Source organism: Lissotriton helveticus, chromosome 1_2 (assembly GCF_964261635.1).
Source record: "Lissotriton helveticus chromosome 1_2, aLisHel1.1, whole genome shotgun sequence".
Classification (NCBI taxonomy): domain Eukaryota; kingdom Metazoa; phylum Chordata; class Amphibia; order Caudata; family Salamandridae; genus Lissotriton; species Lissotriton helveticus.
This window is the reverse complement of record NC_136058.1, coordinates 162063835-162088268: the sequence shown is the minus strand read 5'-3', so window position 1 is coordinate 162088268 and position 24434 is coordinate 162063835. Positions and strand designations below refer to the sequence as shown.

General features: G+C 45.4%; 1 protein-coding gene across 1 annotated transcript in view; it reads left to right on the top strand.

The window, feature by feature from the left end:
* The window catches only part of CPT2 (carnitine palmitoyltransferase 2), a 102870-nt gene that overhangs the window by 20363 nt on the left and 58073 nt on the right, over positions 1-24434 (top strand). Inside the window, exon 2 of the mRNA XM_078670510.1 lies at positions 15427-15507. Coding sequence (XP_078526636.1) covers positions 15427-15507 — 81 coding nt within the window. The remainder of the gene's footprint in view (positions 1-15426; positions 15508-24434) is intronic.

Sequence of the window (24434 nt, the reverse complement as noted above, 5' to 3'; positions counted from 1 at the left end):
TTTTTGGAAGCACACACTCGTGCTTGTGGTGGCATCCCAACTTGCGGGAGCGAGCAGGAGTGCGCCACAAGCATGAGTATGTGCTTGCAAAAAGAGCAGACTGCGCACGCATCACTCCCGTGCTCACCTCCTGCTCCCCCTCCCTCTCACGCGTGCTCCCAGGACAGTACAGACGCAAACTACAAGCAGATCTTGGATTCGTGTCTCACTTTGCTCCCGCCACCCCCATGTCCTTGTTGGCTTTCTTCGTGCCCCCCTTCCCTACGTACTTTCTGTTGGCTCGTGTCAGTGTGTTCAACTTCGAGGCTGTCTGTTTTGTCCACCCACCCATCGCTGCTTCTTTGTTATTTTGTTTTTTCTATTGCACTGTTTAATTTAATAGCACACAAGTCTGTTTTTAGTTTCTTTCTACGTTGTACATGTGCTTGCTTCTTTTATAAACATCAGATGCCTTCTAGTTTAATTTAACACGAGGTTGATTACTCATGTCCTATCTCTGGACACTTGCAGTCTCTGGTTTATGTTGTTCTTCACTTATGCCCCATCCTTGCCCTCCAGTCCCTTTTCCTCTTCTCCTTCTCTCCTTTATCCCAGCCTGATGTGTCTATCTCACTCTATCTCCCTTCCGAACATTTTCTTTGTTCTTCACTTTGTCTCTTCCTCTCCACCTATCCTTCATAATATTTTGTTTTAGTCCGCAGTCTTACTTAGGCACACTCACTCCAGTCCTAAATCTTTCTCAGATGTCTCATTTCCTACTCCATGACCTCTCGCTTTGGGCTATCGCAGCCTTCAGACTGCTACACTCCACTCCCAAACTCTGATCCTCCTCTTTCTCCATAGTGCCCTTACTTCAAACCTCTATTCCTCTGCTTGCTCCAGTCTCCTGCACTCCGTCCTTCTCAAACGTGGCGTGCCTGAAAGGAGGGTGGAATCAAGGGGTGATGGAGGACAGGTCCATAATAGACAATAGAGATGAAGAACTCTTTGGGGTGTCAAGTTGAGTGTAAGTAGAGAGTGACTCTCCACATGAAGCTAAATAGAGAGGAGCGAACTTAGCCCTCCTTTTGTTCTTCCGCCTTTCTCTAACCAGTTGTCCCTCCTTTTCATTCCATCAACTGCCCTCACATCTCTAACCTCAGATCAATATCCCCCCCCCTCCTTTTCCGTCTCACTTCCCCGGCCAGCACACACACACACTTCATCTCATAATATGAATCACTCTCTGTACATCGCCTGCCCCTCACATCTCCCCTCGGAGCAGTCTCTTGTGTCTTCTTAAATCTCTCACCCACCTGTGTGCAGTCTTTACCTGTTCTTTATCTTATTCCCCTCTCTCCCCACTGCTCTAGTATCTCACCCTCTTATCTCCCCTATTGAGTTTTCCTCACTCTTCCGCAACTAGCATTTTACTGCAGTCTCTGCCTTGTTCAGTTACTCACTTCTCCCTCACTTCTTTTCTACACTCTCATTTACTCACTCATCCATGCATATCTCATCCCCTCCCTCTGTCCCACACCGTCTGTTTAGTAACTCATCCATTGTCTGCTATCTCGCCAGTCTCTCTCCTGTCTCCCAGACCATCAGTCATTGGACTCTTTCCTTTCTAGTGTCCCAAATGTCTTCAGTCTCTTATCCCTCTCTCTCTGTCCTCTTGGGGTTTCTCTCTGCTCTACCTCTGTGATCTCTCGCTGCTTCTCACCTCTGCCTCAATCTCCCCAACAGTGCAGCCGGACCCTCTTCACCCCTTCAACCTCAGTCTGGCCCCGATTCACAGAACTAACTTAAGACAAAATCCTAAACTTACTACCATTTTGGAATTCACAGAAGGCACTTACTGATTTTGGTATTCACAAAAGGCACTTACTCATTTCGGTATTCACAGAAGTTAGGAGTCCTAACTTTAGGACTCCTGAATGCCTTCTGTGAATACCGAAAGTCTTAAAGTTAGGATTTTTCTCAGTTTAGGAGTCCTAAAGTTAGGACTCCTAACTTCTGTGAATACCGAAATGAGTAAGTGCCTTTTGTGAATACCAAAATCAGTAAGTGCCTTCTGTGAATTCCAAAATGGTAGTAAGTTTAGGATTTTGTCTTAAGTTAGTTCTGTGAATCGGACCCTCTATTTCTAGTCAGGGTCTTTGAAAACTCTCCCGTCCCTCTGATCCCACCTCACACTCTACTTTGCCTCTCTTGTGTCTCTCTCACTCACTCTGTAGTCTGAAACGTGTTTGGTCCCTGCCTCAATCTCTAACTCCTTACCTGGCTTCTCTAGTCTCGAACCTAGTGATCCCCACCCTCTCTTCCACCTCACCTCTTCTTCAATGCTTGATGTCTCATTTGCAGGCTCTGATTCTGTGTATCTTTTTCTTTAGCTCACCCGCCCAACCTCCACATCAACTTGTCCTCCACCTTGTAGCCTACTCTCCGCCTCATGGCCCCTTGCTGTCCTCTTCCCCCTTCTCTCTTGGAGTCCTCCCTGTCTCTGGTGCTCCATGTTTCCTGCAGCCTCTCTCCCCTCATTGCCCCTTGTTATCCTCTCTCCTTCCCTCCTCCTGCCACTGGCACTACATCCCCATGTTTCCTATAGCCTCTCTCTCTCCAGGCTGCTACATCTCTCCCCCTCATGTCCCCTTGCTGTCCTCTCTCTTTCCCTCCTACTGCCTCTGCTGCCACAGTCCCATGGTTAATGCAGTCTCTCACCCCAGGCTGTTGCATATCTCCCTCTCATGACCTCTTGCTGTCTCTCCTCTCTTGAAGTCCCGCCCCTGCCTCTGGTGCCACAGCCCCGTGTTTCCTGCAGCCTCTCTCCCTCCAGGCTGTTACATCTCTCCTCTTCAAGGGCCCTTGCCGTCATCTCTCCTTCTCTTTTCAGGTCCCTCCTGCCTCTGGGGCCAGAGACTCCTGTTTCCTGCAGCCTCTCTCCCCCAGGCTGTTACATCTACCTCCTGCCAGTGCACTCTGCATACCTGCCGCTCATCTCCCTGCCCCCTTTTCTTCCTCCTGCCTGTTGCCCCCCCCCCCCCACACCTGTTTTGTCCACTCTCCTCTTTTCTCCCTGTCCCAGCCCTGACCCAGCTGCGTGTAAACAGTTTGCTACGAGGTAAGATAGGTTTCCTAATTCCGGCACAAATAACCGATGGCTCATCATTAAAAAGTGAAACATAAACACTGGGCCTGCTTCTCTGTGCCTCTGATAGTTTGTTTCAGTGTTTTCCCACTATCTACCAGTGGTCCAGGACTTGACAGCTGGATTTCTGGTCTCAGTGTGAGCTTTTCTGTTATTCATTCATTAGGTGTAGCTGCTTCTCTGGTCCTGTCTATAATTCCTCATTATAAATCATCTAGGTAGTGCAGCTAGCTGCATCTCTGGTCGCAGTGGTAATTCCTCATTCTAGGTCCTGTAGACAGTGCTACTAACTGCTATTCTGGTCCGGTCGATAATTCCTCCTACTAAATTTTCCAGACCGTGCTGCTAGCTGCTACTCTGATCCCGTCAGAAGTTCCCACATTTTAAGTCCTCTAGGCAGTGCTGCAGGGTTGTGTCTCTGTTCCCATGGTAATTCCTCATTCTTAGTCCTCGAGACGTGATGCTAGCTGCTTCTCTGAACCCGTCAGTAACTCCCCCATTCTAAATCCTCTAGGCAGTGCTGCAGCTGTGTCTCTGGTAACATTGGTAATTCCTCATTCCTAGTCCTCTAAGAAGTGCTGCTACCTGCTTCACTGTTCCTGTCGGTAATTCCTCATTCTAAGTTCTCTAGGCAGTGCTGCAGCTGTGCCTCTGTTCATACATCCACTACACTACAAACCAAAAAACACATAAAAAACAATGTCATTTACAACACCATTAGCTATAACTCTGATAAATGCGAGACCTATTGCATTGCAAATGCTTGTTAACTAGTCTGACTGGGATCCTGCTAATCAGGACCCCAGTCATTGTGCTTTCTCCCTAAATTTACTATGGTAAGTACTGTTGTACCTCCACAATCGGCTAATGGTGTACCCTTGTAAGTCGCTAGTATATGGTACTAAGGTACTCCGGGCATAGATAGATACACCAGGGGTCTCCCATGGGCTGCAGCATATATTGTGCCACCCATGAAAGACCACTCAAACTGTGACTACAGGCCTGCATTGCAGTCTGTGTGAGTTGGTGTTAGCACATCTGACAGCAGGTATAAGTTTCCTTATATCTGAGGTCATTACCCTTAAAACCTATATTGATCCCTCTGGCAGGCCTTTCAGTCCTGAAGGTAGGGTGCTTGGTTGTAATGCAGGGGACACCCCTACAAACCCCAGAGTCGAATATGCAGGCTTTGTAAGTGAGGTCAGCCATTTTCATGCATATAGTGGACATTATGAGATGTCTAACTATATAGTAGCTGCACCGAACCCAGTCATGTTTGGTATCAAACCTGTTGAAATCATAGCCCAACACCGATTCAAGTGTTGGGAGTATGATCCAATTTTCCTCCACCCCCATGCTACCCCCCCTGTACCCACAGTTATAGCCTTTCAGGGTCAGACTGCAAGCTAGTGCTGCTGCCGACCACAGACACGATCTCCCCTCCTGCTGCTGAGCCAAGCTCGAGCAAGCAGGGGATGGCAGAATAATAGGTTTCCTGTCACAGGATTGTATGACAACCTCCCGATATAGGACTTGGTGTATTGGGCTGGGGTGGGGGTGCTTTCCAGCACCACCAGACTGCTCTGAAGGTCACATTTGGTGCCCTCCTTGCATACTCCAGTTTAGAGAGCCCTTAGCTCCCGCTCTGGCGCGAAACTGGACAAAGGACATGGGAGTATCCTCCCCTCTGTCCAGCACCTCGTCTGGGACGGATCCCTGAGTTGTCCTAGCCCTTTTCCTAGGGTATTTAAGGGTTCACCATGGGGCGGGACAACAGATTCATCATGGGACAAGACTCCAGCCTGAAACCACGTCACTCTTAGAGCGCCTTGCCTCTTGGACTTCGCTGGACTTCGTCTGGAACTGATACTGCATCAAGTAAGGCTCCTGCTGCTTCTGGTCTCGCTGTTTTGCACGTCTTCTTCGTCGTCTGTGTCTGTGCTACTTTCAGGATCTTTACCAGACCTTGATGCCCTCAGAACTCCCGAAGTAATCTCACTTGGAGTGAAGGAGTCACACCCCTGCATCTACAGGCACCTCAACAAAGCTGACCGGTCTGCTGCTCCTGACGTCTCTCGGACTTCAGAAGGCTCAGCAACACAGGTGGTGGTTCTGCAACTCCCTCAAGGCCTGACCTGTCCTCTCTGCAATTCTGAGGCCAGTATCCCTCTTCGGAGCTGCTGGGACCAAATCCCTGTTGACCACGTCGACTTGCTGTTACCAAGGCTTATTTATTTATTTATTTATTAATTGAATTTATTAAGCGCGGCAGCTACCCAAAAAGGGTTTCCCGGCGCTGGACAGGCATGGTGCTAGAAAGACACCAGACTCAGAAATGTACGGGAGCATTGGAAGGTGGAACTTTAATGGTCGAAAAGCCATGTCTTGATGGCCTTGCGAAAACGGGCATAGTTGTTTTCAGTCCGTATATTCGCCGGCAGAGAGTTCCAAAGTTTGGGGCCTATGTAGGCAAAAGACCGGCCGCCCATTCTAGCAAGTCTAGTTCTGGGTACAGAAAAATATGCCAGAGAAGAAGAATGGAGGGTTCGTGGGGGATTGTATGTATTGACTAGGGAATGAAGGTAGCAAGGAGCTGTACCAGCTTTGATCTTGAACATGTAGCTCAGGGTTTTAAATTTAATGCGGCTTTCAACCCTGAGCCAATATAGCTCTCGTAGGGGACCAGAGATATGACTGGATCTTGGGATTTTGCACAGCAGTCTGGTGGCGGCATTTTGTACTAGCTGCAGACGTCTGGTCACAGATTTGTTGGCCCCTAAGTAAAGGACATTGCCGTAGTCCAGCCGCGAGGTGATCAGGGCATGGATCACGGTTTTTTGAGTATCAGTGGGCAACTTCCAAATGATTTATTTAAGCCAGCGCATAATTGTGAAGCAGATGGCTGAAACCTTGTTCACCTGATGCTGCATAGTCAAGGCGTTATCGATGGTAAAGTCTAGATTACGGACAGATTCGGATGGGCAGGGAAGGGGTCCCATCTCAGAAGGCCAATGTTTGGAGCTCATATCAGAAGAACAAAACAACCCTGCCGGCAAATGATATCAAGGGTCCCTCACAGGATCCACATAGATACAAATGGGGTGAACATGAAAATCAGAGCCAACGACTTCACCAATACTATAGTTTAGTACATGATACTTTTATTTTTTTGTGATTTTTTTTATATACATCAGATACAGTGACAATTAAGCACATTTCAGGCAAATATATAATATATTTCTTATATTAAAACAAGGGGGGAATAAGGGATGTCCCACCGGCTATATTGGGGAAATAGATAAGGGACACAGGGGTATTCCTCACACTCCTGTACACACAGGGGAATTTCACATATCCATTGTCACTCAGATATTCATTCACTTCCTCATTCGTTCATACATACTCTCAAACACGTACACCAGCGCCTGCAACTGTAGATAGAAATATGGTTGCAAGGGCAGGGAACAAATTATGGAGGCAGAACTGATGAAAAGAAGAAATAGTCGACAGGGACTAGAATGCTGCCATCCATAAGGATCACGCCGACGCTCGTTTTGGTGTTGGCCAGGATAGGCCGCACCTTCTTCAGGGCGGGGGTGTACAATCAGGGAGGGGGACACACAGGGAGAAAGGTGGAAGAGTCAAGGATACAAGTATGTGATTCAAAGAAATCTCCAGCATCGTACTTCTCTCTTTGTGATTTCTTGAAGCGGATCAATGCCGATTCCCTCTAGGCGTTTCCAGAATTCAGCAGTGTCTGGGAGGTTCGCAGCCTTAAAAACTTGAATTAAGACGATGTCCGTCCTCACACACACACTGCAACCTTATCCCTCTCAGACCCAGCGCGCCGCCGAGGGAGAATCCATAGCCAGCGGAGCTCGGCTGCTCCCCCTCTCCTTAAGTGCGTGTGCGAGGTTGATCCACGAACCAGAACCAGCCACCCCCACCGATATAGGGAACTATAGTCTATCCTTCAGCGCTACCTCAGTCTAATACCTACACGCAGCACCAGGGTTTATCGATTTTTGAGCCCCAGAACCCCTGTGGGAACGGACATCGTCTTAATTCAAGTTTTTAAGGCTGCAAACCTTTGGAGGAAATTGGAGGGAACATTGGGGTCGGCTGTGGGTTTCTTCAAAAGGGGTGACACCATGGCATGTTCCCATCCAGCCGGGACTGTGGAATCCCGTATGGAGAGATTCAGGGTTTTGCAGATGTTGGAAAGATGACCAATGTCAAGTTGTTTAAGTATTGAGGTGGGAAGTGGGTCATTGGGGATCCTGATTTTAAACTGCCTAAGATCTTGATAAAAGTCTCCAGATTAAGGCTTGGCCATGCATTCAGGGTTTCCTGAGTGTGAGGCACAAGGGGGGCTGTAAAGCAAGTCTCGAGATTAAGTTTCGGTGATGGCGACAACTGAGTTCTGTTGAGCTGCTGTTGGGCTATATCTTGATAGATGGTTTCAATTTTTTGCTTGAAAAATTGAGCAAGCTCTTCACATTGGTTGCTGTTAAGGGGAGGTGGTTTGGCTGAGGTTTCAGAGCCCCCCAGCTCTTTGACCAGGGCAAAGAGGGTTTTAGCTTTATTGGCGGCCTCAGAAATGGTTTTGGAGACGTGGCAGGCCCTCGCACTGGCGCATGCCTTGTGGTATGATTTTAGTTCTTTTTTATAGGTGACTCCTGACTCCAGGGAGTAATTTTGTCTCCAACACCGTTCCAGTCTTTTACATTTGGATTGTGCTAATTTTAGCAATTCATTGAACCAGGGGGCTGGGGTGTTTATGTATATAAAAAAATAAAAAAAATTCGACTTGGGGAGACTGGTGTTAATGGCCTCTGTAAGCCAGGTGTCAATCATGGCGGATGCATTTTCGATGTCCTCCGTCTTGGTGAAATCAGGGGGAAGGAGGGCATCCAGAGCATGCATAAAGTTAATCATGTCTAGTTTTTTCCATTCTCTTTTTCCAATGTTAATGGTTACCCTAGAGGTGAGTGTGATTGCAGGGGAAGTGATTTTAAGGCGAGAAAGAAAATGGTCAGACCAGTGGAGAGGAAGTGCCGGAGAACAGTGATTAGAAAAGATGGGATTAAGTAAATGACCGGCTATATGCGTGGGTCCTGAATTGTGTAGTAAAATATTCATGGCGGCTAAGTCAGCTATGAAGTTGCTGCCTATCAGGTTCTGGGCGTTTTCCAGATGTAGATTAAGATCTCCCAAAATTGAGAAATTAGGCTTGTTGGCTCTGCTCTCCAGAGAGCTTCAGGCTACAAGAAACTCCAGTCTCCATTGTCTCTTTCTGCCAAGTACAGCAACTTCACTTCATCCTCTGCACCTTGGATCTTCCTTCTTGGTGAGCTTTTAGAGGTCCTCTTGAGACTCCTAGCCTGTGGGTCCTCTTGAGGGTCTTCTCCTGCTTCAGTGGGCTCCCCTGATTGCTTGTAGACACCGATGTGGGACAGCTCGTGCATGGCTTCTGGTCTTCCTGGGTGTCGCCTGGTTCTCACAGCTGCAGTGAAAAGGTCACTGTCAACGCACTTGAAGCAGCCATTGTCAGTGTACACTGCTCTTCTGTGCCTCCTGGTCACCTCTGAGTGGCATAGACACTTTCCCCTCTGCTTACAGATTCTCCTTTTCAAGAACCCACCCTTGGATTCCACTGGACTCCGGCGCAGTCTTCTCCAGTGGTATCTTTCCTGAAGTCCTCCATTGGGATAAACTGTGGTTTCCGACGTCACTTCTCACCTATGCACCCTGCTCCCCTGGTGTAGGTATCCTGGTTCATGGGGTATCCACAGGTGGGATGACTCTCCAACCTTCTGTCTTCCACGTGGTTTCTTCAGAATGCACTGGAAAGGGACCTTCTTCTTCCAAACTGCAACGGGACTTTCCCGTTGACTTCTATTGAACAGGCGGCTGTGTTTCCACTCTTCCCACAGCCTCTGTGGGGTTCCTGGGTACCTACCTTGGGTGGTTTCTTGGGTCTCTAGCTCCTCCGAGTCTCCTGTTTCAAGTCTCGACTTCGGTTGCAGTTTGCATTCCACTTTCTTCATATATGGTTTGGTCTTCCCCTGTGTTATGTGCTTACCTACCAGTTAAATTTGAAGTATTATTGTGTATTTGTGTTTATATTTCCGGGTAGTAGATATACCAATGTGTTAGTGAGTGTTTTGTAAGAAATAGAACTATTTTTATATGCACACTGTATGGTTCGTTTTCATTTAACCTACACTACATGATTAGATCTGTTAGAAACACGCTGCTTAACACTCCTTTAAGATAAGCCAGAAGGCTGCTCTCCACAGCTACCACTTAGAGAGCTTTCTGTGGTTGTCTAAGACCACTAAAATCACCATATGTGTTGCCTGGATTAGTGTAAGGTGCTTCACTTAAATAAGTGTGCACCATACTCTAAGCCAGCCTCCTACACGTATCCTTCTACAGAGAGTAACTGATTGGGCATTACATTTATGAACTGATGTTACATATGCTACCAGACTTACTGCGTTATGCTCCACACCACCATCAGGAGTAAGGCTTTACTAGATGACTTCGCTAACTGCTGAAAGTCAAAGCCCATAGAGGAGGTGCTTGGCAGTTCCACAAGATTGCAGTACTACCAGCTTCCTGTGTTTCCACCGACCATGAAGATACTTGGCATCAGGGTTGTAAAAGTGCCCTTGATCCACACAGGCCACTGAGATCTGCTCTCGCCATGTTAAGGACTATTGCAGAATGTGACTCCTCGTTCGTTAACAGGGTGCTTGATTATTGATGTAGTCAGTGGTAGACTTTCTTTGATTAGTACAACTGATAGCTCTTTCAGGAGTTATTCAGTGTTGACAGACCCCACACCGCTCTATTAGTAGTAAAGACTCTTGGACATAGTAAATTGCAGCATCATATAAATGTTGTACAACATCATGGGATGAGTACTGTACAGTACATCGCAGCATTTGACCTATGCTTGGCAGGAGAAGTGCCCAAGACGTCCCACCTATTGAAGACAGCGTAGCACTGTGTTTTTTCTTCTTAGTACCGAGATGGGAGGACTGTTTGAATAGGCCTAATATTTAAACCATTGCCAAGAAAGGCCAGATTTCTGTCCTGTGTTGATGACTTAGTGTTTCACCCTTTCAGGGGTGACAGGACAGTAGCACTGAGAAAAGTAAGAGTAGCACCTTGTAGTAACGAGGTTCACACGTTGTAGGGTTCAAAAACCATTTAATAGTTCAAATCAACATGGTGCTCCCAGCTTGACAGGATGGTAACAGCTCAACATTCCATAACTGCCTTCAAGTGACAGCACGGGCGATACCAAGTGAGGGAAGTGGGAGGGGGGAAACAGGGAGAGGAGGGAGGTACCAAAGAGGCAAGTTACAACACATCATCCTCCCTAGGGAAACAAAGGGAAAGGGCGAGGGACAGAAGAGAAGGGGAGCGGGGTGGGGAACACGAAGGAGGGGAGAAAAGAGAGAGAGAGAGAGAGAGCGGTGGAAGAAGAGAAGTAGAAAGGCAGAAGGGATAGGGGGGGGGGAGAAGGAAACTGAAGGTACACCAACAGACATGAAAGTGGGTACTGTGAAGAAAACCACAGCCCCTGTAAGAACCTGGAAATATAGAAGTAGGAACCCATGGCCTCTGCAAAGCTTTGGCAAAGATCCAATGTAAACCGGACAACAGACTATGTAAAGGCGGGGTGAGGCAGGCCAGGGACGAGGAGGTGTATACAAGGTCCTCGACCCAATATCCCCCCCCCCCCCCTTTAACCTGTCAACCAAAGGGTGGCTATCGATCCCCTACAGCTCCCGTTGAAGTCTGGAGGGAAAAAACTTGAGAAGAACACCCCACAATCCATCCACCCCAAACCCCTTAATACTGACTCCAGACTAAGGACCAGTGCTGCTAATACTGCAAGGGTCTGTCCTTGAGGAAATAATGTAAACACTGCCAAGAAAGCACTACCCCATAGACCAGGCCCAAAGGGGCCAACACATCAGGCTTCTAGTTAAACTCAACTAATGTTTCACAAGTAGAATAGCTGTCAACAAAAATCATTATTTATGAGGTGACCCACCCAGAGTCACAATAATGGTAGTCCTCAGTTCCAAATTACCCGGAAGCTAAGGCTGTTGAATAGAGTATAAGTTCTGAGAAGGCCACCCTAAAGTCCTGGCCTTAATCCAACGTGGAAAATAAGACTTAATAGGCGAAGTATTACACGTTTCCTCCTATCCTCTTTTAGTTGGAGATACCTTACATTTCCTTTACCAACAAACTAATTTTCAATTTTCTTAACTTCTTCACTCGTTTATTTATTTATTTATTTTTTCCTAACTTATCCATCACTGTCTTTTCTATCGTTTTTCTTACGTATTTCTCTTTCATCCACCTGACTTAGGTAAGTATCTTGTTCTTTATTAAGTTTGTCCTTTACTGCTTCTTTACCTCGTTCTTTCTTTCTTGCAGCTCCTTCAAAGACTGCCAAACCCTTTGATGGCGGTGTGAGAGCATTCAATGTTTCACATTTACTGACCTGCATACTTTGGATCTGTGCCAGCTCACTCATGTGTTCCTTTCTTTTACCACCTAGTGATATGTTCAATTTCTTTTGATCCTTCCACCCTAGCATGGTGGGTCCACTTTCCGTTATATATATATAGTGCTCCTTGTACTTTTTCCCTTGTAAATTAAATCCATAACTTTGTAACCTAATACGTTGATGTCCTCCCCTGCGTACGTTTTTATGGATATGTTGGCCTCTTTCAATTCATTTCCATATTTTTTAGCTAATTTTCTACTCCATTCACTTCTGTTAACCACACTATACCGTGATCCTGAGTCTAGTATGATTTCTGTCTCTACTCCGCCTATGAAGATTGTACACTCCTGGTTATTTTTGCTGGGATTGACTTCCAGTTTGCCCTCCCTTCTTTCTTTAAAAACATCGTCCCTTTGTACCTTTCCTAACAAGGCTTGTGTATAGTGTTCATCCAACACATTCAAGATGTTCTCATAGATATTTCTGTCAGTTCCTTTCATAAATCCTTTTTCCATTTTGTGATACCTTTCTCGTCCCCCGGTTCCTAAACTGTGAAGTAAAATTTCCGCCTTTTCCTCTGGCAGGAGAGGTACTTCCTCTTCCTCAATAACTGACACATAGTTCTCAAAATACTCCTTCCACTCTCTCCATTCAGCAATGTTTACTTTATCCTCCTCCATAAACGGCACCGGTGGCGGAAAATTGTACATTCGGCCCTCCTCCATGTGAAGTGTGCTATAGTATTCAAGAATATAACGTGAAGATGCAATGTCCACCACACCAGAAAGATGGCACTACGAGTGCACACGTTGGACTCTCTGGCACACCAAACAGAAAACTTGTTGCGCAAGCTGTGCGCCCAAGGGATGATCCAAATTGCTTTACAGTACCTAATGAGCCTCTCAATGACAAAATAAAGTTGTATAGTAGAGAAACTGAAAGGTGCGATGAAGATACGGTTTCCACTGTAAGTAAGCTGGAAATGTCACTTTATCCTTCAAAATACAGTAACCTACATTTAAATATGAATTCATCAATAACCAAGATATTTTCGTCGGTCCCCTTTCTCTTTCCTCTGACTGAAGACGGAGCAACCTATGGTAGTACAGTTCCCCTCCCCTGAGCGGCGGGAACTTCCTGTGGAGAAGATTTTCTTGAGTAAGTTCCTGCCAGGAGGGGGCTGCTTAAAGAAAAGATGAGCCACCAAGGTAAATACGTACTGCTTTCTCTGATAAATAGTTGATTTCAGCTGGGAAGGCGTTGTCGCTAAATACAGTGGAAGTACATTTAGACACAATGCGAACTCTCAGTGTGAGGCCCTGATTTCACTCGCGCTGCTCGGCGTCCCCGCTATTTGCCCAGAGACGCTTCTACGAGCAAGCGCGGTGAAATTCTGAGTTCTTAGTGAGGTATCAGATGCGCAGAGCGGGTGTAAATTCCGTCACAGAGTCCGTTTTTTTTGGGTTTTTTTTCTACTTCTACTCGCCCTTATATTTCTCCAAGATGCGCCACAACAGTGTGCTTACAGCTTTCCCTCGACGTCACTTTTAAGTAGACCACCGCATGCCCCTCCTGTGCCCGACCTGACACACGAGCCAACCTCCTCACACAATAACTCCTAGAGTTCGAACGCTGCTCCCCTCACTGACTCGCTCCTTCACCAGTCTTGCAGTATCCACTATGCCCGGCCTGGCACACGAACAAGAATACCTCCTCACCGGATCTGCACACAAATACAGCTTCTAACAACGACTTTCTACCCCCCGGTTAAGACTCATTTTTTCAATAATAAGTCGGCCCATCCGCCATGAACTTCCTTTATCACTGATATCACACACTTCACTGAACAGCGGTAGACACTATCTCTCCCTGCTGATCGCTTCGTCGTTCGTAAAGCGAAACAGTATGCCCGGCTCAGCGCCGATCACCACAGAAGCGCTGGCTGACTACCGCCTGCTTCGCCACCCACACTCGCTGATAGGGGTTCGTTTGAGGATATCTCAGACACAACTCAGCACACCACATCTCACCTCTGACAATCCCTTGAAGGCAGTGGACGGACCTCCTGGGCGATGATAAGAAATCCCAGAGTACCACAAAGTGGGCAAAAAGCGGCCCCCGCTGTAGTAATTTCACGATGACCACCCTTCTTCTGCTTCTTCTGCGGTGCTGCTATGATGCTACGGTGTAATCCAATTCCTACGCCCAACACTGAGGAGGGATACACTTCTTTCCTTGCGGCATTTTACACAACCGAAGAAACCCCACTGAACCGTGCTTCACTTTCCTATACCACGGTAACTGTCATGCGCTAAAGAATTCTTGTTGGAGATTTTCACGCTCACTCATGCTCAAAACGGCCACACGATGGCAGTGTAACATCCAAATATGTGTCGGGTTTGCACTGCAGATTAGAGGTGAAAATTTATAGAATGTGACTGAACAATGGTTGAAATCATGAAAACTGGGAAGAGTCAAATTTTAAACGCACATTGCGCTGATCCACCTCAATATCTCTTACGGGAACAGAGAACACACGGTTCCCCTGCCTCACTTAAATTTCAACTCATTCACCGAGGCTCATTTTTTAAAGTTCAAAACACGGCGTCAACGATGCCTAATCCTCTCCATGCTCCGATCAGCTCTCCTCCTTAAGCTGAAACTGAAACTGCTCACCTTGCGGACTTTCACCGTAAAATTGGGTATTGCTCCTCTCACAATATCATTTTCCCACGGACTTCCGCCATTAATCAGAACTCGTCTTCTCAAATCAATCACCTTGACTCATCTTGTCAACTTCAAAACGCGGTGATGGCGAGCTCTCCTCATTAGCTTCAGCTGGTTACCTCACGAACTTCAGCCTCTCCCGAAGCTTATCAACTCGGGTCTTACACCTCTTCACAATCACAATAGCACAAGAACGCCCGAGGTATTTCCACAAATCTTTTCTTTTCCTTGTCCAAGCACAAATAATTCCAGGGGAGAGCACCCCACTGACCCTGGCTCAGCTCCGTTTCCGTCGTCGCCAAAAATGTAGTAACGAGGTTCACACGTTGTAGGGTTCAAAAACCATTTAATAGTTCAAATCAACATGGTGCTCCCAGCTTGACAGGATGGTAACCGCTCAACATTCCATAACTGCCTTCAAGTGACAGCACGGGCGATACCAAGTGAGGGAAGTGGGAGGGGGGAAACAGGGAGAGGAGGGAGGTACCAAAGAGGCAAGTTACAACACACCTATTAATAGAACGCTTGTAAGCAATCATGTTTGTGACGTTCAACGATAGCATTCTTTAACATTGAGGTTAAAAGCAAAATTGAACTGCAAAAGAAAAGTTCAGTAATTAAGTAAAACAAAATATCGAAGTTATCCTTTATACCAATGTATATTAATAACCTCTACCAGTACATCTTTACAATAGGCCCACTTCTACGTGGTGTGCAAATAAAGCATTAGGTTTGACAGGGTATGCAACACCTACAAAGTCGTCCTACATTTGAGGAGAGCAAGAGAGCGTGCTGACCTTCCTGTTCCCAGTTCTGTGCATCACTTGCCAGCACTGTAAGGGTGGGTCCTGATTATTACTGACTATTCCAGGCAGGTCCTAGCCTTTCTGGGGCACACACTTATCAGGAATTCCTCGGATTACCACAAATGCATGCCTGACTCAGCAACCAATTTAAATGAGACGAAGGAAGCATGTTGGTTTGCATTGATTGTGGAAATTAATAGTAATCTGATTATTCCTTTCTTTTTCAGGTTACCTATTCCAAAACTGGAAGATTCTATTAAAAGATACTTGACTGCCCAAAAGCCGTTACTCGATGACGAGCAGTACAGGTGAGTACCATATATGTGTAAGCTGTAGTACTGTTATGCAGTAATGGAAGGAGGGCGAAATTAAGATATGGAATTGTGCCTTCATGCATTATAAGGAAGATCACCAATTTTCTGTTTCAAGGTTTCCAAGCAAATGGTAAATATAATGTCATGTAGAGGTGTTGTAAGGGTTAATGACCAAAGTTACAGGAGGAAGGTCAATCCTGCACAAGGGTCTTGCCTTCTCTAGGGGCCATCCTCACCTAACTTCAAATGTTCCATCCCAGCTACTAATTTAGGTTATTGTACAATGTAGGCTACTGTATTCAGTACCGGCCTCCAAGTGCCAGATGTGGGAATGATTGTTTTTTGGTGGAGGAAAGCTGGCACCTCGGGTGTATGATGTTGCCTGACTTCACCACCATCTTGTCCCACAGTACTTTCATGAGGCTAGCTGACATTCCTAACCCCATTGATGGAGGATTTAGTTGTCTGGCAGGGTGGAGGATGGGTAAGGGCTGGTAGAGAGTTGTGGTCCTCAATCGTGAGTGCGCCCCTCAGCTAGTACCCCCAGCAGTGCTGTAGGTAGAGTAAAGGCTCTCTTAGATGATCTTTGTTGTTGATCCTTTGGAGTGGGAAAGTCAGTGTTCACCTCCAGGGTCTCTTCTTTTGGCCGGACACCACCTCCATAGAAAATAAACTTGCATTGACCATGTGTTAAGTGACTTTAGCATACCTTTAAGGATAGAGTTGAACAGAATCCCATAACTAGCAAAAGAGGAGTTTTTTCATGGCAGCCTGGATTCTATAACAGAATATGAACCTGGGCAGAATGGCTTCACCCTTTTATGCTACGATTTTGTGTCCAAGTTTCTTTTGGTTCTTCTCACTTGGTTTTTAGGTCTCGCCTGAGCCAGTGCATGCGCTGCTCTGCGAGACAATTAGTAAGCGGGGTTTTCAAAGTGCTACCCCATGCTTTTGATGGCCTAGCGCTTGCGGTGACGCGCACATCTGCCAGCTTTCACTGTCCGAGGCACCATCTGGACCGCGATCAGTTTCACTTTGCGTTCTAATTTCGCGCGCGCACACAACTCCTGTTCGCGGCCGCACGTCTTGTTTAAACAAACATTACCGGCTTGTTTTTAACAAATAAACTGAGCGCGCAGCAGCGGCGAGGGCAGGCTGCATTCTCGTCTTAGGTTACTTGTTTTAATTTTGTCTGCCTCTTTGCTCGTTGACTTCGGTTTACTTGTGAAATGAAACTTCGTCGAGCCCCTTTATCTCGGTTCCTCTTCCTTCACCACTCCACGACACTGCTTCAGTTGCTTCATGCCCCTTAATCTCCCGTGCCTCCCACTTACCCCTCCCACAACACTGCTCGCAGGACCCCACCACCCATCCGAGGCTACTGGTATTTTGCTTGATTTTTTTGTTACTTTACTGTTTTGCTCGTACTTTTTTTACTTTACAAATGCTTTTCTTTATATAGCGGACCTCAGCAATGGGCTCTGCTTTGTATTTTTTTTTCACAAGGGCCCTTGTAACGAGCCTTATCTAGTTCATGCTGGAGATCCGCCTCCCTCTCTGGTAGCATACCCCACATAAAGCAGTGTGCACACTCTAACACCTCTCATACTGCATGAGACAGGCAGGCAGCTAGCTAGCTGTCAGTGGATTCCTCCTTAAGGTCTGTGGCACGCATTTACAGTAGCCGACTGTGTTCTGTGTGTCTGTTTGTTTTATCCCAAGGAACCCACCTTTTTTGTCTCTGGGGCTTGTGTACTGTTCACACTTGTTTTTACAGCCCTACAGACAGCCAACATAATGATCCCAAGCTTACAGGCGCTCCTTTTGACTGAATATCCTTTGAGACCGCTCACTGGGTAATGCACCCCCCTGCAGCGCACTATGTGTGACACAAAGGTTCTACTTTTAAAGTGGCAAACTGAATGCAATTTAGTGGCGAAAACTGGTTAAGTGACATTTCATTTCCATCACTGGCAAACGGCAAATTTGCAAGGTTGTGTTCCGATGCATTTGGCTGCATTCACATGCAATCTATGATATCATATCTGAGGATCTTCGTGTGTATCCTGAATGTGTCTTTCTGAGTTTTGGAAACATGACTGAGACACATAGTAAAATTCGCTAATGCCATTTGTAAACAAACCTAGTTTGTTCTCATTTCTTTTACATAAATGGTCTTTGAGCATTGAGGTTTATTAAAAAAAATATTTAAATCCTGTGCTGTAGTACAAGAAAACTGATAGACTGCACACTTTGTGTTGATGAATTTGGAGTCAGCAGTTCTAGAACTTTGTTATAAACTGGACTTAAATTAAATGACCTAGGGCAGGTCATCTGATCTTACAGCGCATCACTTCCTTTATCGGCAAAACATTCAGAAACAGAATCCACCTTCTGCAAGATTTTTAAACCTGTACAATCCCAAATTTCTTCACAGACCTTCACCTTTGTGAAGACGAGACGCAGATCACATGCACAGATTGGTGCAGTAGGCACTCAGCCCGCAGAGCAAGCTCATGAGAGATACATACTGGACACCCAGTTAGCTGCTGCATCTGCAACAAGAATCAACTCATTCATACATTTGTCCAGTTCCTTTATGCTGCATAGAATGGCATTGCTAACAGACAAAGTAACGGAGAAAATGTTATCAAAGAACGTGGAGTGATAGCCTTTCTTTTAGATAGGCTATCTTTTAGATAGCCTTTCTTTTATATGGTACTCGCCAGCTACCATATCAATCTTGGTGATGACATTTAGTTATGCTAACATTTAACCATTTCGGTACAAAAGGGGGTGGTGATGGACGGAGCATCTGAACCAATCAAACACTCACACCCACTCAAAAGATCTGGGTTTGATCCATCACCGTTCTTTAGTCCACTCTGCCACCCCAGTTCAGACATGGCTATATGCAAATCAGTCTGACCCTGTGCCTCATGGGAACAGTCCAGCCCGAACTGCCAAGCCATGCCTTCCCTGGACCGGAAACAAGCTTCCGAGGACCGGTTTCTGGCATTACAGCCGTCTTCAGCCCGGCTTGCTTGAATCCAGTTGCAAAATGAGCAAGGGACTCACATTTGAGCATACCCTGCCACACTTATGGCGGCCAAAGCGGTACAAAAGGGGGTGGTGATGGATGGAGCATCTGAACCAATCAAACACTCACACCCAGTCGAAAGATGTGTACCGCTTTTGGCCGCCATAAGTGTGGCAGGGTATGCTCAAATGTGAGTCCCTTGCTCACTTTGCCACTGGATTCAAGCAAGCCGGGCTGAAGACGGCTGTAATGCCAGAAACCGGTCCTCGGAAGCTTTTTTCCGGTCCAGGGAAGGCATGGCTTGGCAGTTCGGGCTGGTCTGTTCCCATGAGGCACAGGGTTAGACTGATTTGCATATAGCCATGTCTGAACTGGGGTGGCAGAGTGGGCTAAAGAACGGTGATGGATCAAACCCAGATCTTTTGACTTAGTGTGAGTGTTTGATTGGTTCAGATGCTCCGTCCATCACCACCCCCTTTTGTACCAACATTTAACCATTTGGCGCTTGAAGTGTGATTTCCAAAATGTTTGTGTGTGTAAATAACGAGGTACCAAGCTCTGTGGTTCAATCCTGTTGGAGGACACTCACTCTCGATGTCTCTACTTCTCATGTTTTGCACCTGCTATTTAAAGTAATAAAAGTTTAAAAACACAACTTGTTAATAAAAACATAATCACACTCCTTTGTCACTTATATCCTTTTCGTTAAATCTCTCAGCTCCTTCCGTGTTCACATCACCATCACTCTCACTCCCTTCTCTCTCACATGATTTTATCTCCTTTCTCTCTCACATGATTTTGTCTCCTTTCTCTCTCTCTCTCTCGTACATTTGTTTCCCATCTTTCTAAACTTTCAGCCCCTGCACTGACATCCATAGAGGTGTCACTCCATCTTTCTTCCTCGCTAATTATTTTGTCACTTTTTGGCAGGCATTTCCTGTAGTTCATCGAACACCTTGCTGTCCTTCTTCTATCTGTTCCTAAACATTAGTGAAGGCTCCCTCAGTTTCCTTAATTCTCCAGTGGTAGCTGTGGTTGAGCAGGCGATCAGGTGGTGTGATGCTTCATTTCAGATGCAAAGTAAATTAGGTTATTGCCTTTGGTATAGGTCAGCGTCCAGTCTGTGCAATTTATCGTAAGAAACCACGACAAACGGAAGTGTAGTTACAGAGATATGACTCAGATATGCTTTACATAGTGTCTTCTAACATAACAAGCATTGGCATAGCCAGTAGGTCTCGCCTTTGGGACCTTATAAGTGTTTAGTCATGCAACAGTTAATGTTGTTGCACCAAGGATATTGTGCTGCATAACTAAATACTGCGCTTTGTAAATTGGTGTTTAAAACTTTATGATTTGCATGAAATCATGGAATGGAGTTTATCCAGTGCTTATAATTAATTAGGCTTTTTTCCTTTCCTTACCTTGTTTGTTCCTATTGTCCTTCCTGCTTCCAGTTGCCCTCTCGGTAACTTACCCTCGATTTTACTTTAGACGTAACTTTTCATTATTTGCCTCACCTCCCTATCTGTCTCCTTTACTGGGACTCCTGCCCCTCTTTCGAGCCCTCCAGTCCCACCCCATATCTAGGATGTGCATGGATGGGGGTATGTATTCTCCTCAATAAACTTTCAGCCCCTAATGGCTAGCATTTTGCACACCATCCTACTGACCAGTTCTTAAGGCAAATGACAGAGATTGACTGAATGAAACTTTTCTACTTAGGACATGGGATATGTTATGTGGGTACTCTTCTAAGCTTGTGTCGCACTATTGTATTCTTTGTCCCAATGATTGACTAGACTTATACATTTTGTTTTATGTATTTATTCTAGGCCTGCTGCTGATCTACGTGGTCATAGGGGAGAAGTCTTCTGAGAAATTAATATGAATATTTATAGCTATGACGTCTTTGGTGACCATATACTCAGCTGCACTATAAACAAGCATTGGCTTAGCCAACAGGTCTCTGCTTTTGGACCTTATAAGTGTTTAGAAATGCAGCATATTTTCAAAAAATCTGTAGCTTTTTTGCATGTTTGTTGTCGGTGTCTTTTACTTTAGGCATCAAATGGGCAACTTCTAACTTGCACTGCCACAAACTGCAGATTAAGCTAAAAATAGTTTGATTTAGAAAACACCTACGCCGTGATTGAAACTGGTAAACACAACGGTACATGAGACACGAAATATGGATAGTGAGTGGCGTCAGTAGGGGTCACACATCTATGTAAATAGCAAGGAAAGGCACAGATATACAAGCCAAGTGCCATGAAGCCTGCTTGTTACACAATAGCAGCATGGCACAGCAGGCCCTAACCTTTTGAGGCAGTAAGACTTAGTGTGCGAGTGGGTGAGTAACAAAAAAGTTGCATAAGGGCCAAAATGTATTCTGAAAAGAAAGGCACAATATCGTAATGATGCACATTGTAAGTATATGTCCTGAAAAACATAAGTGATAGTTTGTTATAAAAAGTGACAAAGGCAATCTTCCAAAACAGCGCTTCTCACTTTAAATTCCCTTTTTATAAAGTTACGCCGAGCAAAGTGGATAGAGAGAGCAAGTTTATAAACCATAAATGCAGATGTTTCGTGCCTAAACCCGGGAAGGGTTGCTATTTAGTTCAAGACAGTTTATTTTTTCTTTAGTGCCAGAGACACAAAAGTTACAACAAATGTAGCTCGATATGTACGTCAAATAATTTGGGAGGTTGCCAACTGGGTTCCAGTCTCTGGGAAGTTTTAGAGCCGGTGATTCAGGGCAATTCATGCCATGTTTACACAGCAAAAAAACACTAAATTGCTAGTATGAGCATTGATTTAGATCTTTACTGCTAGTTGTAGGTATTGACTTTCGAAACGGATGTGAGCGCATGGCAATTCGTTACCATGGAAAAGATAGCCTAAAGGTTTTAAAAAAACACATTTGCCATTTAGAGCCACATGTTGCAATTTTTTTCGATCATGAACAACAGTCGATTAGCGGCAAGTAGTCTGGCGGGGCGGGGGAGTGTTAAATAGTTTGTAGGATACTTAAAAAGAGAATTTATTTTAAAGGAATGGCCTCAACACTATTTAGCGCACCGTATAAACCTTTTCATTGTGTGAAGTTTGAATAAAATATGTATTTATAGCACTTCTCGTATGTGTGCTGTATGGTGACCATTCGGGTAGATATGTTTTTTTCTTTTTTTTTTGTTTACCAAAAGAACAGCATTCTATGACCTAACCTTTATATGTTTTGTATTTCTTGCTCATTTTTCTTTGCTTTTTTGGGTGCACAGCATTAGTTCCTGTTAAGAAATCCATGTCATGTGCAAACCTGTTCACACCGCCGAAACAAGATTGCCCTTCATCTGAAACAGCTTAATTGGTATGAAGCAATTTAACACGTACTGACCGGAAGCTGACTCAGCATTTGACTTGCATACCTCAGAATGTGATGTCACATTGCAACTGCTAATGGCCACACTCCGATCGAAATAGTGCCATTATCGGCAACATCCACCACCCACAGTCTGAGCATGCATGAATAAATAAATACACAAGACAACTTTTGTTATGGGAAAATATTGCTGCAGGTTTATTCCATACAAAAGTATGCAATATGGTGGGTTATCTAACCGGCGATCCAAGAGCCGGCAGCTGTACCAACCTATGCTGCCCTGCCTGCCTGATGAGCCAGCTCTGTGGGACACCCAGTCAGTGATACACCTTTTTGGTACTCCTCATCCGGATCACGTGACACGTTGGTCTCTTATTACACATGCCCTTTTCAGGGCGGATCGTAGCAGGTCAAACCCCCGGTTGGTCAGGCCCCCAACTGCCTGAAGGACTACCGGGGCGCCATCGTGGTTTTCCAGGAAACTGCCCTGAGGTTCCTGGCCTTTGGCTCTGGCACCCCTATTGTACCGCGCAGAGGTACCCCTACTGTACCCGTCTGCTTCCAGATCGCCCTGTAACTCCACCTGCAACACAAAAAAAAACCCATTAAAACCTTCTGCGTACCTTGTCTACTAGCCTGTCCGCCGGGTAAGAAGTGGGGTGGGAGACGGCGTGGCTGGTGCAACAGAGGACGCCAGGAAGGGTGGGGGAGGCATATATACCCTCCCCCACCTCGGTGCACTGGATATGACGCCCATATGGCACCCTGGCGAACAGACTCCTAACCACTAGAGAGGGGTGTGCTGCTGCCCAAATGGCACTAAAGGACTGCCCTTTGGAAAGGCCCCCTGTGGCGGCGGACAGCCACATATCCAGAAGAGGAAGCTTTGAAAGGGGCACAAAGGAATTGTGGCTATAATAGAAAAGTAAATACAAACCTTTTTAAAGAAAAACGTAACTCTGAAATTTAAAAGGCATAAAACCCATAAAGGATGAGAGTAAATTAATTTGTTTCATGAATAAAATACATGTACAAGGGGATTGAGGAAAACATTGTACATACTGCCACCTAATGGCTTGCAAAAACGAAGTATTTCTAGGAATAGCAAAGTACACCATAAATATGTTTGAGATGAAAATAATGTATACTAAAACCAGATAAAGAGCAGCAATCGTGAATCTGGCGCCACGTTGAGGATGAAAACAAAACACGACTATTGCAAAACACGACCACTGATGAGATGAACTAAAACCAGATACATCGCAGCAATAGTGAAGCGTGCGCCACGTTGAGGATGGAAACCAAACACAACCACTGATGAGAAGTGCTCGTTCCAATTTAAAACAAGCCGGTGCATGAAGTAAACTCTCGCATTTCTCACTATGCGAGCAGAGGCAGACCTACAAAAAGAGTGCTTCGAAAGCATGAAGAGTAATGACGATATTTCCGTAAGGGAGGTTACGAAAGTGCAAACGGAGGGACTAGTAAGCCCTTTCAACAATCAAAAGCCAGAATTTAGTTAGAGGAACCAATAGAAAAAAGATAGGAGGTCCTTCATGCCCATATTCCAGATACAGCATGACTCGCAGAGCAGCGCAGAGCATGCGCTGCCTAGGCTCGACCAAAAAAGCAATTGCAGTGGTGAAACTTTGACTTGCAAGATGACTTGGATCGTATACCAGTGCAGCTCACATCATGAGTAAAGTTTATTTTGCATTGGTGGGCCATGCCTGTAGGTGTTAGTTTTTGTACGTCAGCACTAGCATTAATTATACCAAACATGTGGGACAGTGTTTATTTGAAAGCAGTGTAGGGACTGAGAGCCTGCTAGACATGAGGGAGAGTTTCTCATGGCACTTTACCTTTATGTTCTGTGCAACATTCACTCTTCTAGTTCATTTTCCGGCTTAGTGGAACGAGCAAGCACAGAAATATGTTTCCTTTAAGTATGGCCACTGTAGTTCATACAAGTGATTTTATCAAATGTCTAGCCCTGTTTTGGCACCATACAGTCCAAGCTTCATTTTTATATGGAGTCAGTAGGAATGAAATTTAATGTTCTGATCATGGGTTGTATATTGAACATGTTCTAATTTGTTATTCAGGCACAGAATGGGGTCCATGCACCTGTTTTTATCTAAATGTGTGTTATCTGCAGACATAGAATAGGCAACACAGACAAATGGGTGCTTCCTAATGTTTCTGAGTTGTACTGTCTGCAGCACGCATACTATCTTGTGGATTTTCTAAGTTAGTGTATGCACTGTAGCGCAGCCCAGGTACAGCAAAACTGCTAGAATCATTCTTTCTGGGGCTTTTAATGGTTGCTGAAGATGTTCTTGATATGGTTATTTCACTTTTTTATGAAGGGATATGCCTACTGTAGACATGATTTTCAGACCATCACAATGTAAAATTAAGAACAGGAGTGTTGGGTACAGCATTTTATTGAAGGGCATTCATTTCAGATGCAGCCATTGGCACAGTAATCTTTGC